Below are 14,934 nucleotides of genomic sequence, written 5' to 3'. Positions count from 1 at the left end.
GTCCCACTTTAAGACTTCCTCGGGTGTGTCGCGGCTCACAGCGCTGCCGCAGGCCCCGGGGAGGAAGAGGAAGAGGAGGAAGCAGCCGGAGCGAAGAGGCTGCTGTTGTCTCGGTTACTGAGATCATTCATTACAACCGCTCCCAGGAAGTGACTCCTTTGGATTAATGACAATGTTTTTATTGGTGTTCCCTTTCCTGTAGTGTGTTATACAGTATATGTTTTAGTGCAGAGGGAGTTTCATTAGCTTTTACATCAACCCCAATGTTATATACACACTTCAGTGCATTTCATCATCAGCGTTACATTCTAGATATCATATTGTAAACGTCCTCTGTGTCACATATTTCACACCTCCATCAGGACTCTGCGCTCTGCGTCGTCCCGCTGCTCAGACGAGATATGAAATATTTATTGACCTTCTATAACCACTCAGGCCGTTCCCTGGTGGAAAGTATGGACACTGTGCTGTTCCTGTGAAGAGCCCTGACCTAATTCTTAGTTCAAAATGTGTCCAAACACCTTGAAAACCACCTAAAACATTGAAACCAAGCTTTATTCTTTCCTTTTCACGTCTAAAATGAAGTCATACATCTTAAATCACAATACCCTACTGTAGTATTTTTGGTAGGCCTATGTACATTTATGTTTAACCCTTTTCTACTGAAACCGTTTCTGTGCATAGACTTTACCTTGCTGTTTATTTAAAAGTGTGTCAAACATCTTGAAATCTGAATTTTCGGACTATTATTTGATGCATCACAGTGAAATCAACCTTTTTGTCTTTCATTCTGACGTCTAAAAGGATTGTTTTTATTCACAGTCATAAACCTGATGTACTGCAGTATTTTTTATATGTAAGTGTTTTTTTTTAGCTTGAAACTCACTTCTCTCCCAAAACACGGACCTCCTGAAGCTCTGATGGATTTTTTCCCCAGATTGATTTTCCTGTCTCAGCGTTTCAGATCATTTTATTTTGCTTCCACTCGTCCACATGTAGGAAATATCTCTCCCCCCTGTCTCCACCCGCCGTGCTGTCGATGTGCGTTACCTCCGCCCCGACGAGCAGATCTGCTACACTTCCTGATGAAAAGGTAGCGCACACTCCTCCTACGATAAATAATGAACACGGGCTTTATTCAAGCATTAAAGTGACTGTTTACAGACAATGAAACACCAATCAATCATATCAAATCAAGGAAATCAGATCTAAGAATGGTCTAGAACATTGAGATACAGAAATGAATTAAACATCACCTTTTTTCATATGTAGTGACACAGAGAGGCAGGAGCAGTGTAGCTGTCAGAAAGGTTTGAACAGAGAGCTAATGGCCGCTGTTAACACTTTTAGGGAGGCAACACACACACACAACCTCCATCATCGTAACCCACATCTGAGCTCACACACACACACACGTCCTTTGATTAAACACAAGTACAATTAGTTGTAAAATATGCCAAATAGGTACAGTACTTGCAAACACACACACAACCTCCACCTCAATCACAGTATACGTCAACTGAGCTCACACACACTCTTATTAAACACACATTCACTTATCTATAAGCATTCTCCCTCTTTATTAGCATTAGCCATTAGCATTGCCATGTCAAAAGACACTCAAAGAATAGGTACAATACTCGCACACACACACACGCTCACACACGCATAGATTCCTGAATACTTTGTTCAGCGACTGTAGGTGGTCAAAGTCGACATGTAGCAAGCTAAAAGGTCAGGTGTGTTAGTGTGTGTTCGTGTGTGTGTGTGTGTGTGTGTGTGTGTGTGTGTGTGTGTGTGTGTGTGTGTGTGTGTGTGTGTGTGTGTGTGTGTGTGTCTGCAGGGTGCTTCAGTTGAATGTCCCGACCTTTACTGAGTGTCGGTGTGGCGCAGGGTCAAAGGTCAAACCTCTGCAGAACACACACACACACCTCATTAAAAATAATTGAAGGAATATTTTGTAGCTTTGAAAAAAGTTTCAGACACTTGCTGTCTGGCATTTATATATGAACACACCAAGGTTCAGGTAGTGAGCACAAAAATTGAAGAACAAAAACCCATTTATGTTTATGTGAATACGCCATAATGTAAGCAGACTGAAGGCTCTCTGTGTTGTGATTGTGTTTGACAGGAAAACGTTTCTCTGTTGGGTCTCAATGTGACGCTTCACTGATCACTTTCACCCGCACGCCTTGACCTTTAACCCCCAACACACACACACACACTCACCTTAGGTTGTGTGTTGTCGGTGACACGGCTGCCATCGCAGCGTCCTCCATGTCAATATGCCAAAACAGGTTGCATCAGCGAGCTTGTTTTGTTGACCTAAGCAGATGAGACGGGTGGAGAGATCATCTAATATTGATGAAACACTACTGCTCCCCTCTGAATGAGCAGAACAAGTTTAGTTTCAATGAAGACTTTTTCAAAAAACTACACACATGACCGATATAACACACTACAGGAAGAAGAAATAACCCCAACAAGCAAAATAGGACCCCTTTAAGTACTTATAAATGGTCGTTAAATGAGGAAGCTTAAAAGAACCAAACTACTTTTAACTTAAAGTCTATTTTGAGTTTCAAAAAGTATTGATTGGTTTGAGGCGAAAGCATCTTAACTGAGTGTGTTTTCTGAGTGTTACAGTAAAGCCTCCAACAGGTGACACGCTGATGAAACATAATCATTTAATGCAGTTTGTGTTTCTGTGTCTCTCGTTGTTTGTTGTGTTGACTCTGATATGATGCTACTGAATTATTCACCGTATTTTTCGGCGTCCTGCTGCTTCTGCTTCCTTCCCCTTTTTTCCAGGAAGCTGCTGAAGCTCACAGATCTGCCTGACCTAAAAGCACTGACATCTCAAGGGGCGATCACACACTGAGCTGCCAAAAATACTGTGTGTGTGTGTGTGTGTGTGTGTGTGTGTGTGTGTGTGTGTGTGTGTGTGTGTGTGTGTGTGTGTGTGTGTGTGTGTGTGTGTGTGTGTGTGTGTGTGTGTGTGTGTGTGTGTGTGTGTGTGTGTGTGTGTGTGTGTGTGTGTGTGTGTGTGTGTGTGTGTGTGTGTGTCTCTCGTCCACACTAAAGAGCAGAGAGACAACCTCGACCTAGATACTGAAGGAACAACCAGAGGAGGGTTCAAGGAGACGAAGAGGAGGAGGCAACAAATGAGTAAAAACAGGTCCAACAAAAGGAGAGGGAATGTCTGGGATATTAAATAAGAAAATGAGGAGGAAGAAGAGATTAATTGGAGCTTGGAAAACTACTGAAAGAAAAAATAAATCTAGGAAACAAAGACGACGGAGAAGTGAGGAAAATGTCAAGAGGAGGAAAAGTACTCAGAACTAAATACATGTAGAGAAAGAAAAAATAGGAGGAGGAAAATATCAGGAAATAAGAGAATCAAAAAGGAGTGAAAGATAAAGAAATGTTGGGCGAGAAGAGAAGATGTGGGTGATGAAGAGGGGACGAGAGAGGAAGTAAGTAAAGAGGAAGAGGAGAGAGTAAGTGAAGAGGAGTAGTGTGTTTGGTTGTCACGGCCTCCCTCCTGTGGGTCTGATAGATCCACACTGACAACCAGAGACCACCGTAGACACACACACACACACACACACACACACACACACACACACACACACACACACATACACACACACACACACACACACACACACACACACACACACACATACACACACACACACACACACACACACACACACACACTCCCAGTTTCCCTCGAGGTGTTTCCTTTATCGACTGTGACTGTGTCTGGAGACTCACACACACACACACACACACACACACACACACACACACACACACACACACACACACACACACACACACACACACACACACACACACACACACACACACACACACACTCACAAAGGTCAGAGGTCAGGCTGGATGTACAGATGGCAGGTTTTATGTCCACCAGAGTGTGAAAGGTCAGTACTGCAGTACACAGAGTGAAAGTACTCACACTGTAAACTAAAAGGCAGTACAGTAGCAGCCTTAGTGGTGGTGGCAGTACGTGTTTACTTTTGAACTGCAATGGCCATAATAGTAGTAGCAGCAGTAGTAACACTTTCACTAGTTGTAGTTGTTGATGAGATGAATATTATTAATAATCATAAATGATATTGACGTGGTGACGGAGCCTCAGGCTGACAGCGCTGACACTCGATGATGATGATGAAGATGAAGGTGTTTACTCAGAGACGTTGTTCACACTCAGTTTTTTAAGTTATAAGTGTGTTTATGAACATGACCTCGGTTGACCTCAGTCCGAGCTGCCATGTTGGATCTGAGGAGCGGCGAGAACGAGCCGCCACGCTGTCGCCTTCATTAACACCTCCATCCCTCACACACACACACACACACAAACACACACACACACACACACACACACACACACACACACACACACACACACACACACACACACACACACACACACACACACACACAGCTCCTTCAGGACCACTGGGTCTGTCTAAACAGATTTTGTAAATATTATAATTTTCTTTATTAATCAAGGTGCGAGTGTAGGAGAGTAGGATGATTGACAGCTGAAGTGCGGGACCTGGTTCTCACAAGTGTGTGTGTGTGTGTGTGTGTGTGTGTGTGTGTGTGTGTGTGTGTGTGTGTGTGTGTGTGTGTGTGTGTGTGTGTGTGTGTGTGTGTGTGTGTGTGTGTGTGTATGTTTGTGAGATCACTGACCATGGTGTTTAATTATTTTTGTTTCAGATGGAGCTGTACCGCCCCCTGCTGGTTGCTCTTAATACTGCATGCAGGTAAGAAATGCTTCTATGATTATACCAAATTGATTCAAATATGTATTTACTGATTTAACCATTTATTATTTGTATTTACTTATTCATGCATTCACTTATTTATCTATTTTATTTATTTAGTTACTGACTTAACAATTTATTATTTGTATTTATGTGTTGGTGTATTTATTTATTTATTTACTGACTTAACAATTTTTGTATGTATTTATTTATTCATATATTTTTTTATTTATTTATTCATTCATTTATTTACTGACTTAACAATTAACCATGAATTATGAAAATAACAATAATGGTAGCGTTAGTTGAAATTTATTTCAATTTTTTTTAATATATTTAAAATGTAAACACAAAGAGAATCTCTAGTAAGAATGGAGTGAAAGTGAGAAGAAGATTGAGTGTTGTAGCAGCAGGAGGTAATCCCTGCAGTCCTCGGGGATTAACGATTAGCATCTTCATTTCTCTCTGTAATCCTCCTGCTCTCTGAAAGGAACACAGGAAACTACTGCAGAAAGTATTTATACACACATACACACCATCTGCACTTCACTTGCCGACACCTAAATACCTTCTGATGGTAGATTATCTCCTCTATCTGTGACACAGCGGGAATTATGAGAAAAACTGTTTTATGTTATACTACAGAAGAAGTAGAAGTACATGTAAGCACAGCTGGATGGAGTACTCTTTAGTACATCTAGTAATACTTCTGTGTAGAAATAATATGTAACAGTTACTGAAAAGAACTCCAACCCAAATGTAAGTCAAATAAATTATTACTCATTCTGCAAAACTTACTATTTTAGAATCATATAAATGTTAAAAATATTGTAATATTATAATTATTTATGCATCACATTTTTATCATTTCATTTTGTGGTAAAGGAAGTGCTAGTTCTTTTAATATTTGTTGTTGAATTATTAATTATTATTAATCTGAATATCTGGCATCTCCAGGAGAGTTTAACCCGGAAGCATGCTGTGTGTTTGTGTGTGTGTGTGTGTGTGTGTGTGTGTGTGTGTGTGTGTGTGTGTGTGTGTGTGTGTGTGTGTGTGTGTGTGTGTGTGTGTGTGTGTGTGTGTGTGTGTGTGTGTGTCGTAAAGTGCGCAGCAGGAAGGTAACTGATTAAGTTTCCATAATTATGGAGATAAAGAGGCTGCTCTGAAACCGGATCTCTGCAGGAACTCTAAACCTGCTGCACTGTAACATCTCCATCTGAAGAGATCTCCAAGTCTCCATGAAAGAAATGCACATTATGCTTATTTTTTATCATCATTCTCTGCACTAAAACATCCTCTATTTCAGTTTTGAGTGTGACAGAGACAGAAGTGCTAAATTAATAGAATTACCCTCGCACTGTTCGGCATTAAGTAGATACAACGTAAATGCTACTACTTATAATGCAAGACTTTTGTAGCTCACTAATAGAGGTAGGTTTTTTTAAAGTCACTAATATCCCGAACACTTAGTGTCCACGTTATTTGTGTGTAAACAAAAAGCCACAGTGTTAAAGATGTGCAGCAGATACTGCAGGCTGAGATGAATGGAGGTGGAGGTCCGTCGACTGCAGAGTGCTTGATCTGTGTCGGGGGGGTTTATCCGTATTAGTGTAATCTTTCCTTCTGTGCCCAACAGGTCCGCTCGTCATCCTCCATTCATCCTACAGACGAGAACAAGTCACATCTGCTGCAGCTGGATTTAGCGAAGATACACAGCTCGAGCTTCGTTCACTTCCTGACTTCTTTATTTCGTTTTAGGTTTGATATCAGGTGTTTTTTCTGTCCTAATAATCCTCCTGTAAATACTGCCTTTAACCCGCCTTCAATCAAAAGCCATTCAAACAAAAGCAAACACTTATTGAGTCAACTGAAAAGGTTGCAGTAATTAAATACAGGTAGTTATAAATAAACCTGGAGATAAACACCCTCCGCTTCAATCCATCAAATCCATCCTGACTCTAATTCTCTGTGGCCCAGTTTCACTCTCTTAACCCCCCCTCTCTCCTCTCCTCCTTCTTTAACCCCCCTCCCACAGCGCATGGTGAATAATTGACGATCTCTCCCCCCTCCTCCCCTCGCTGTGTCTCTTTCCATCTCTCCTCTCTTTGTGGTGTCTCGTCGGATGACAGCGCCTCCGTCATGTCCCTCCACCTGATGCATGCTGACCGGCGTCTGCAGGAGACACAGCTGCTGGTAAGGTTACTTTTTTATTTAAAACATTTTCTTTATTGGATTCAAGTTGTTGAATAGTATTATATTTTTTAAATATATTTTTCTTGTATTTTAAATTGTACAACTTTATTTCATTTGTTTGACTTTTTCTGTCACAGCTGCTGGTAGAGAGTCGGAAAATGAATATATTATTATTAACTACTGCATCTGTTCTTCATTTGCTGCTATATCACTTATACTATTGTTTTTTAAGGTTGTACAGTTGAACTTGTTTTATCAGAGCTGCTGACAAAGTTGTACCATTGTATTTTATTAATCAAGAGGGATCAGATATATGAAAGGCTTTCTTTAGCACTATGTTATTTCGTTGGGATTGTTCTTGGTTTAAAACGCAGGCAGTAAAAAAGACCTCCGCCCTGATGAAAGCCTCTAACGCTGCCAGCTGTTTGCATTCAAATCATCAGTACCGCCGACTGAATACAGACTGAGATGCACTTTCTCCTAGAGTGTTTAAACCTCTTCCTTACACCAAGTCTGCACCTTTTATTTTCTAAGCGTTAGATAATACCTCGTATGCATACGGAACAACACAATCATAACATATATCTTTTAAGCTCCTCTGTGTGTGTTTTCATCCGAGGTGGGAAGTAACTATGTAGGTATCATTTTAGGGTACTTGTACGTTAGTTGAGTATTTCCATTTTATGCTACTCTATACCTTACTCCACTTCCTTTAAAAAGGAAATAATGTGACTAGTGGACTAACTCTCACAAAAGAGTCAAATCATTTCAATCAGAACCTTGTTTTTCTGCACCAGTAAGATGCTTCTTGATGCAACAATATTGAAGGCCGTGCTGCTGCTGCTGGCGGAGGCCTCCTGCAGGACTCACAGCAGCTGGTGTGAGCCGGGCTGCGACTGTCGAGGAGATCTGAAGTTCACCATCTGCTCTCGGGGGCTCTTCACCCTGCTCCCCTCCAGAGTGCCGCCCTACACCGAGCTCCTGGACCTCTCCGACAACCTCATCTCCATCATCCCCGAGCGCTCCTTCGACAAGAACCGCAAGCTGCGCGTGCTTCTGCTGCAGAACAACAACATCAGCGTGGTGCAGCCCGGAGCCTTCTCCCAGCTGGAGTTCCTGCAGAAGCTGGACCTGAGGTGGAACCGGATCTCCGTGCTGACCGAGGGGTTCTCCGTCGGGCTGTCCTTCCTGCGGGAGCTGCAGCTGGCTCACAACCGGCTGACGCGCCTGGAGACCCACAGCTTCCTGCACCTGGACGCCCTGCAGAGGCTGAACCTGAGCGCCAACAGCATCCGCTCCATCCAGGTGATCAGTTACTCAGATACTGCACTAAGGCACCCAGCCTAGGGAGTAGCTTAATACATATAACTGTCTTTAATCTGATGACTTCTTCCCCCTCTGCAGGTCAGAGCGTTCGCCCCGATGAGCGGCCTGCGGAAGCTCCACCTGCAGGACAACCTTCTGACCTCTCTGCGCAGCGGCATCTTCTCCATGCTGCGCTCCCTGGAGGTCCTCAACCTGGCCGGGAACCAGATCAGCGACATGGAGATGGGCGTGTTCAAACCGCTCACTGTTTGTAGATGTAGGTGCATTAATGAACAAGGCAAATCAGGCTGTGTCTCAACGCCGTGTATTCACATTAAGCAGGTAATCATACAACTGGGGTAGAGTCACGTGAGGCAGATATATATATAACACAGGCACAATACGTCCACAGGGTGGAGCTGCAACCTAGCCTAAACCATTCTGTAACATCTCCCTTCCTTTTGTTAAGTAACAACACAGGATCAATACTGCCATTAAACGGTTGACCTTTAAACAGAACATTAATCAAATGATTTCAACAACAAATAGTGCACCTAGCAAAGACACTTCAATAATAGCTGGATCAGAACACATCAGCAATAAACTCAGAACAATCAATCACATTTGTTTTACAATCTCTCCACTTCCTTTTTTTTTCTTTTTTTAAATCTTTATCGTCCATGTGTGTTTGAGTGCGCACAGTCCAAGTGTGTGTGTGTGAGTGCGTGTGTGTGTCCTAGAGGTCAAGTCTGTCAGGAGGTCTAATCAGCCGTCCGCTCCGGGAGAAGGCCCGGCCCTGTAACTCACGGCATGGTGTACCCCCAGTCTGCGGGGAAGACCGCGACGACCTCGGGGGTGATGGCCTTGGAGACTCCTCGGGGACGCAGACGACCTCTCTGGCGCTCCCCCCACTCGCAGCCTGCTCCGGGGCCGATTCTGGGAGAACTGACGGCTGGAGAAGGGCCGCCTCTGCTGGTCGAAGATCAACCCTGTTGCGCCGATACGTGGTCCCCTCCACACCGACCAGATAGGACCGGAGTCCCAACTGCTGAAGGCACACACCTCTCCTCCATCGGCCCGTCCTGTCTCCTGGGAGCGGCTTCATCCGTATGGGCTGGCCGACGTTCAGCTCCGGCAGATCCTTGGCAGATCTGTCATATGTCAGCTTTGCTGCTTGATGTTTCACTTTCAGCTTGTCAGGAACACCCGTGACGACCTGAGGCACCAGTAGCTGGTCGGCCACAGGGAGAAGGGTTCTCAGTCTCCGCGACATAAGCCGCTGTGCTGGGCTGCAATGCATAACCTCAGTGGGCGTATTTCTCCAATGCAATATGGCCCTCCAGGGGTCCTCTTTGGCACGGTCTGCCCTTCTGCACAGGCTCTTTACAATTTTCACTGCTGACTCCGCTTTGCCATTAGCCTTTGGGTGCCTCGGTGAGGACATGACATGCTCAAAACCCCACTCTCTCGCAAACGCCCGGAACTCTCCACCGGCAAACTGGCCTCCACCATCAGAAATGGCCCTGTCTGGGACACCGTAGCGTGCAAACTGTGCCTTGCATCTACGGATCGTGGTGTCCGCTGATAGGTCAGGGAGCAGGTCGATCTCCCAAAAGTCAGAATAATGGTCCACCACGAGCAAGAAGTTCTGTGCTGCGTAGCTGTACAGATCCATGCTTACTAGCTGCCAGGGACGTGTGGGGAGCGGGTGTGACATCATAGTCTCTTTCTGTTGTTCGTGTGCATACTCATTGCACACAGAGCACTTTTGCACATAATCCTTGACTTCCCCTTGCATACCGGGCCAGTAAAGTGTATCACGGGCCTGCCTGTAGCACGCCTCGCCCCCCACGTGGTTGTAGTGGATCCGTCTCAGCATTTCCGGGCGCATAGCTTTTGGAATGATGACGCGCTGACTCCTGAAGAGCACGCCATCCTGTGCACTTATCTCATCTCTGACGGCCCAGTAGTCCCTGACGGCTACAGGGGTCTCCTCTTTGTGTCCTGGCCATCCCTCCAGCACGACAGACTTAAGTGTTTGAAGACACACATCCTCCTCAGTGTGTGTCCGAATCTGTGCCAGGCGTTGACTGCTGACATTTAAATAGTCTGCCTGCTGAATGGCCGCCGTGTCACACTGCTCCTGCTGCATGCTGCAGACCATTTCACGTTGGTACAGTGTGTCTGTTCTATGTGGCGGGGTGGTGGCTCTGCTGAGCGTGTCACTTATGTACATCTCAGGGCCTGGCTTGTATACCACCGCAAGGCAGTAATTCTGAAGTGTGAGGAGCATGCTCTGAAGGCGCTTTGGCGCACTGAGGAGGGGCTTGGTGAAGATGGACACCAGCGGGCGGTGGTCGGTCTCTGCAGTCACATCACCCCTCCCATATAGATAGTAGTGGAAGCGTTGGCAGGCGAATACGATGCTCAGGCACTCCTTTTCAATCTGTGCATAATTTTGCTCTGTTTGGGTCAATGCCCGGGAGGCGAATGCGACAGGCTGTCCCCCTTGAAGCAAGCAGCAGCCCAGACCCGCCTGACTGGAGTCGCTCTGTACGGTGACTGGCTTGCGGACGTCATAGTACCTTAGGACTGGCACCGCCGTGACCAGTGCCTTGATTTCCTTCATGGCGGCATCATGTTTGGGCAGCCAGTGCCACATCACATCCTTGTCCAGCAGTCTCCTCAGCGGCTCACATACCGCTGACAAGCGTGGCATGAATCTGGACAGATAGTTCACAAATCCGACACACCGCTGGACCCCTTTTGCGTCTGTGGGGTTTGGCATGTCCAGCACCGCCCTGACTTTGTCAGGGTCAGCCTTGAGGCCCTCCGCGGACAGTATGTGGCCGTGGAAGCGGACCTCCTTCACTCGGAACTGCAGCTTTTTCAGGCCCAGTCTCAGCTTTACTTCCCTGCATCTGTCCATCAGAGCGATGAGGTTTGTGTCATGGTCGCGATTGGCCTCATCCTCTGTGTCCCCACAGCCGACTACAAGGATGTCATCAGCTATGGGCTCAATCCCTGTCAAGCCAGCCAGCAGCTCATGCTGCTTCCTTTGATACAGCTCCGGGGCAACTGACACACCGAAAGGAAGTTTCAGCCAGCGTTTCCTACCCCACGGTGTCCAGAATGTTGTCATCAGGCTGCTTTCTTCATCCAAGCGGCACTGCAGGAATGCATCACGTGCATCCACCAGGGTGAATATACGTGCCTTTGGCAGCTTATACAACACGTCATCTAAAGTGGGCATAAGGTAGTGGGACCGTTTCAGAGCACGGTTGAGATGCTTCGGGTCAATGCATAGTCTCAATTTGTCTGGCTTTTTTACTATGACTAGATTGCTAATCCAGTCCGTGTGTTGAGTGACTGTGGTCAAGTGTCCCTCCTCTTCATATCGATCAAGCTGAGCCTTAACAGCTGCCTTGAGGGCCACTGGAACGTTCCTGGGAGCACACTGCACCGGTGTCACAGTGCTGTCCAGCTCAAAGTGAATATCACCAGGCAGAGACTCAACAGGGCTGGTGAACACGTCGTGGTAGGTGCTGACAAGACACTCCTTGGTCAGGTCTCCCTTCCTGCAGTGCTCCACCTTATTCAGCTCCTCAGGAATGGTGAAGCGTATCAGACCAAGTCTCTCACATGTCTCACCCGAAAGCAAGGGCCTCTGGCCAGTATGCACGATCTCAAAGTCCAGTCTGTGCGTCTTACCCCTAATGATGCATTGTGTGCTGTACACACCTAATGAGCTCATCCACTCACTGTTGTATAGTTTTAATCTGGTGAGACTCTTCAGAAGAGGCGTTCTAGATGCCAGTCTCGTCTTGTCCTTGATGCTCATCACATTGCAAGTGGCTCCAGAGTCGAGCTGGCACCTCTGAACCCCACTTTGCAGTGGCAGGTTGACAAACCACTTTTTACCTTGAGTGTTCACAGCCCCCACGCTCTCCGCTGTGTACACGTCTCTCTCATCGCTGTCCTCCAGTTCCCCTGGCAACGGGTCATCCACAGCATTCAACTGGCGTGCCTGCTGGCCTCTTTTCATGCATACTTTTGCAAAATGGTTAGCAGTGCCACACGAGCGGCACGATTTACCAAAAGCAGGGCACAGGTCCCGCCCACGCTTGTGCCGTGTGCCACAGTACTTGCATTCGCCAGCGTCTCTCATGCTCTGTGGTTGTGCAGATGTGTTGGTGGACTCGGATGGCCTGCTGGCAGACCTCCGTCCATATCGCTGTCCTTGTGTGGCATTAACGCTGTCTCCAGGTCCAGAGCTGCCCAGTGACATGGTTTTTAACTTGCTGTCCATGACCTCGGCTGCACGGCAAATTTTAATGGCCTCGTCCAATTTAAGGTCCTTTTCCCTTAGTAAACGACGTCTAGCACCCTCGTCAGTTATCCCGAGAACAAGCCTGTCCCTTATGAGTTCATCTTTTAAAGCTCCATATTCACAAGAGGCAGCCTTTTCCCTCAGCCTGGTAGCAAACGCATCCAAGAGCTCTCCATCCTCTTGTTTAAGGTTGCCAAAAACGTACCTCTCAAAGATTACGTTCTTTGCGGGCGTGAAGTATTGCTCCAGTGCCACCAGTATATCACCCGCATCCTTTTGTTGGTCCGCGGTGAGTCCCAGGTTGTGTTTGTAAACATGGCGGCAGTCGTTCCCCATTAGCCTCCTTAGCGCAGCTGCTTGTACCGGCTTTTCTTTCTCGCTGAGCCCGGTCGCAAGCAGATAATCCTCAAATTCTGCTCGAAAGCTCACCCAGTTGCCGTGGATGTCCCCCGCCATCTTCATAGGCTCCGGAGGTGGGATGCTGGATGCCATTGTTCCAACGTGACGCTAATGCTAACAGGCTAACTGAAACTGCTAAACCTCACCAAAACAAATAAATGCACGCCGTCTCAGCGACGGATAGTAGCATGCAATCCACAGCTGGGTCCTATTTGAGCTTCTGACACCATGTTTGTAGATGTAGGTGCATTAATGAACAAGGCAAATCAGGCTGTGTCTCAACGCCGTGTATTCACATTAAGCAGGTAATCATACAACTGGGGTAGAGTCACGTGAGGCAGATATATATATAACACAGGCACAATACGTCCACAGGGTGGAGCTGCAACCTAGCCTAAACCATTCTGTAACACTCACCAGCATGTCCCTGCTCAACCTGGCCAACAACAACATGTCGACGGTGTACTTCAAGACGTTCCTCAGCATCTACTCCTACAGCACGCACATCCTGCTGGAGGAGAACCCGTGGAACTGCGACTGCGACCTGCAGAGAGTTTTCCGGAAGCTGCGCAGCATCCAGAGGCTCTTCCTGGACGACTACTACAACCTGACCTGCGCTGAGCCGCCGGTGGTCAGAGACTACCGGCTGATGGACGTGGACACGGAGCTGTGCCTGGCAGAGACCGTCACCGTGCTCATCATCACCTTCACTGTGGTGACCACCTTGCTGGCCGCCCTGCTGATGGGCGAGAGGAAGAGGAGGAAGAAGAAGAAGATGACGCACTGGACGCAGCAGGGGGAACATTCGGAAGAGTCTGACTACTGAATCTGTCCATTTAAGTTTCTTATTTTCTGGTATTCTAGCAATATTTCCAGGAAACTGTTGCTCCAGTAAATATCTCAGGAACATCTGCATGGATAGAGATTTTCAATTCTAAGTTCATTTGTCTTATTTCCCACATGCCTCACACCAAAACCAACATTTTCTTTAAATGCAATGTATATTTTCACTGCTTTATTAGTGCAAAGTTTTATTTTCTCATCTTAAATATTTGAATCTGTATATTTTAGTTATGTGTATGCATTGTGGTGCATTTACACATGTTTCTGATGTGACCCTGAGTTTGTTAAACATTAAATGGGTGTTTAATGTGACATTTTAGTGACTTTAAAATATACTTTTTCAACACAACATTTTGAACGAGTCTTTAGCAGCCCCTGCAGGTCAAACAGATGCATTGCTTTTACAATTTGATGACATTAGATTTGATAGATGTGGCTTTAAATACATTTAATGTTTATTATTACTATTAATAAACTTGCTTTAATATAACCATTATGTCACTCTAGGAACATATGCTTCAGTGGTAAGTTTATTTTCATTTTTCTACTCTACTGGATTTTTTTTACAGTGTTAACTGTGCAGAGTGATTTTAAACAGAATTACTGGAATGTCTTCAATATGTTTTCATAATGATTGATGGAAGTTCCCCCTTGAACAGACATGCTGGAGCCCCTCAGGCGGAGTCTCATTGCTGCTTCAAAGTGAGAGGATTTAGCAATGAAGGGAGCCGGATGTTCACAAAATAAAAGCCTAATATATATTTGATATAGGGATGTATTAACTGTTTTTATCATCAGTTATTCATGCATTTATTTCATTTATCACCCAATTCATTGTTTGTTCTGAAAAAAGCGAGACATGTAGTTTTAGAAAGCTCAATTGGACGATCGAAGTGTTTTTTATTTCAAAATAAATCAATTTTTTTTATCATATAACACAGATTATTGGCATATATGGCATATTTTATTTATTTTATATATTTGTGTTTTTGGTCAAATAATATTTCTATATTAGCTAATCACTTCCACAAATAATTACATCAGCTCTAATTGTATTTATTTACA

At 45.4% G+C, this 14,934-nt stretch overlaps 1 protein-coding gene across 1 annotated transcript; it reads left to right on the top strand.

Annotated features, from left to right (window-relative positions):
• The first annotated feature begins 1,004 nt into the window (after positions 1–1,004).
• On the top strand, positions 1,005–14,750 carry LOC307034606 (uncharacterized protein). The gene is made up of 11 exons (XM_079673435.1): positions 1,005–1,093; positions 2,812–3,178; positions 4,753–4,799; positions 6,436–6,569; positions 6,835–6,992; positions 7,790–8,297; positions 8,397–8,564; positions 9,123–9,404; positions 11,092–11,371; positions 12,483–12,586; positions 13,382–14,750. The coding sequence occupies exons 5-11, from the start codon at positions 6,958–6,960 to the stop codon at positions 13,850–13,852; spliced, it is 1,848 nt and encodes a 615-aa protein (XP_079529561.1). The 5' UTR covers positions 1,005–1,093; positions 2,812–3,178; positions 4,753–4,799; positions 6,436–6,569; positions 6,835–6,957; the 3' UTR covers positions 13,853–14,750.
• The last annotated feature ends 184 nt before the right edge of the window (positions 14,751–14,934 follow it).

Source organism: Notothenia rossii, assembly GCF_949606895.1.
Source record: "Notothenia rossii genome assembly, chromosome: 3".
Taxonomy (NCBI): Eukaryota; Metazoa; Chordata; class Actinopteri; order Perciformes; family Nototheniidae; genus Notothenia; species Notothenia rossii.
The sequence above is the reverse complement of the archived record's forward strand: the minus strand, read 5'-3'. Positions and strand labels throughout refer to the sequence as shown.

Coding starts and splice junctions, on each gene's coding strand:
- LOC307034606 (XM_079673435.1), top strand. CDS start 6,958: ATGCTGACCGGCGTCTGCAGGAGACACAGCTGCTG. Junction 8,298..8,396: donor ACAGCATCCGCTCCATCCAG/GTGATCAGTTAC, acceptor CCCCCTCTGCAG/GTCAGAGCGTTCGCCCCGAT. Junction 9,405..11,091: donor TCCTGGGAGCGGCTTCATCC/GTATGGGCTGGC, acceptor TGGCATGTCCAG/CACCGCCCTGACTTTGTCAG.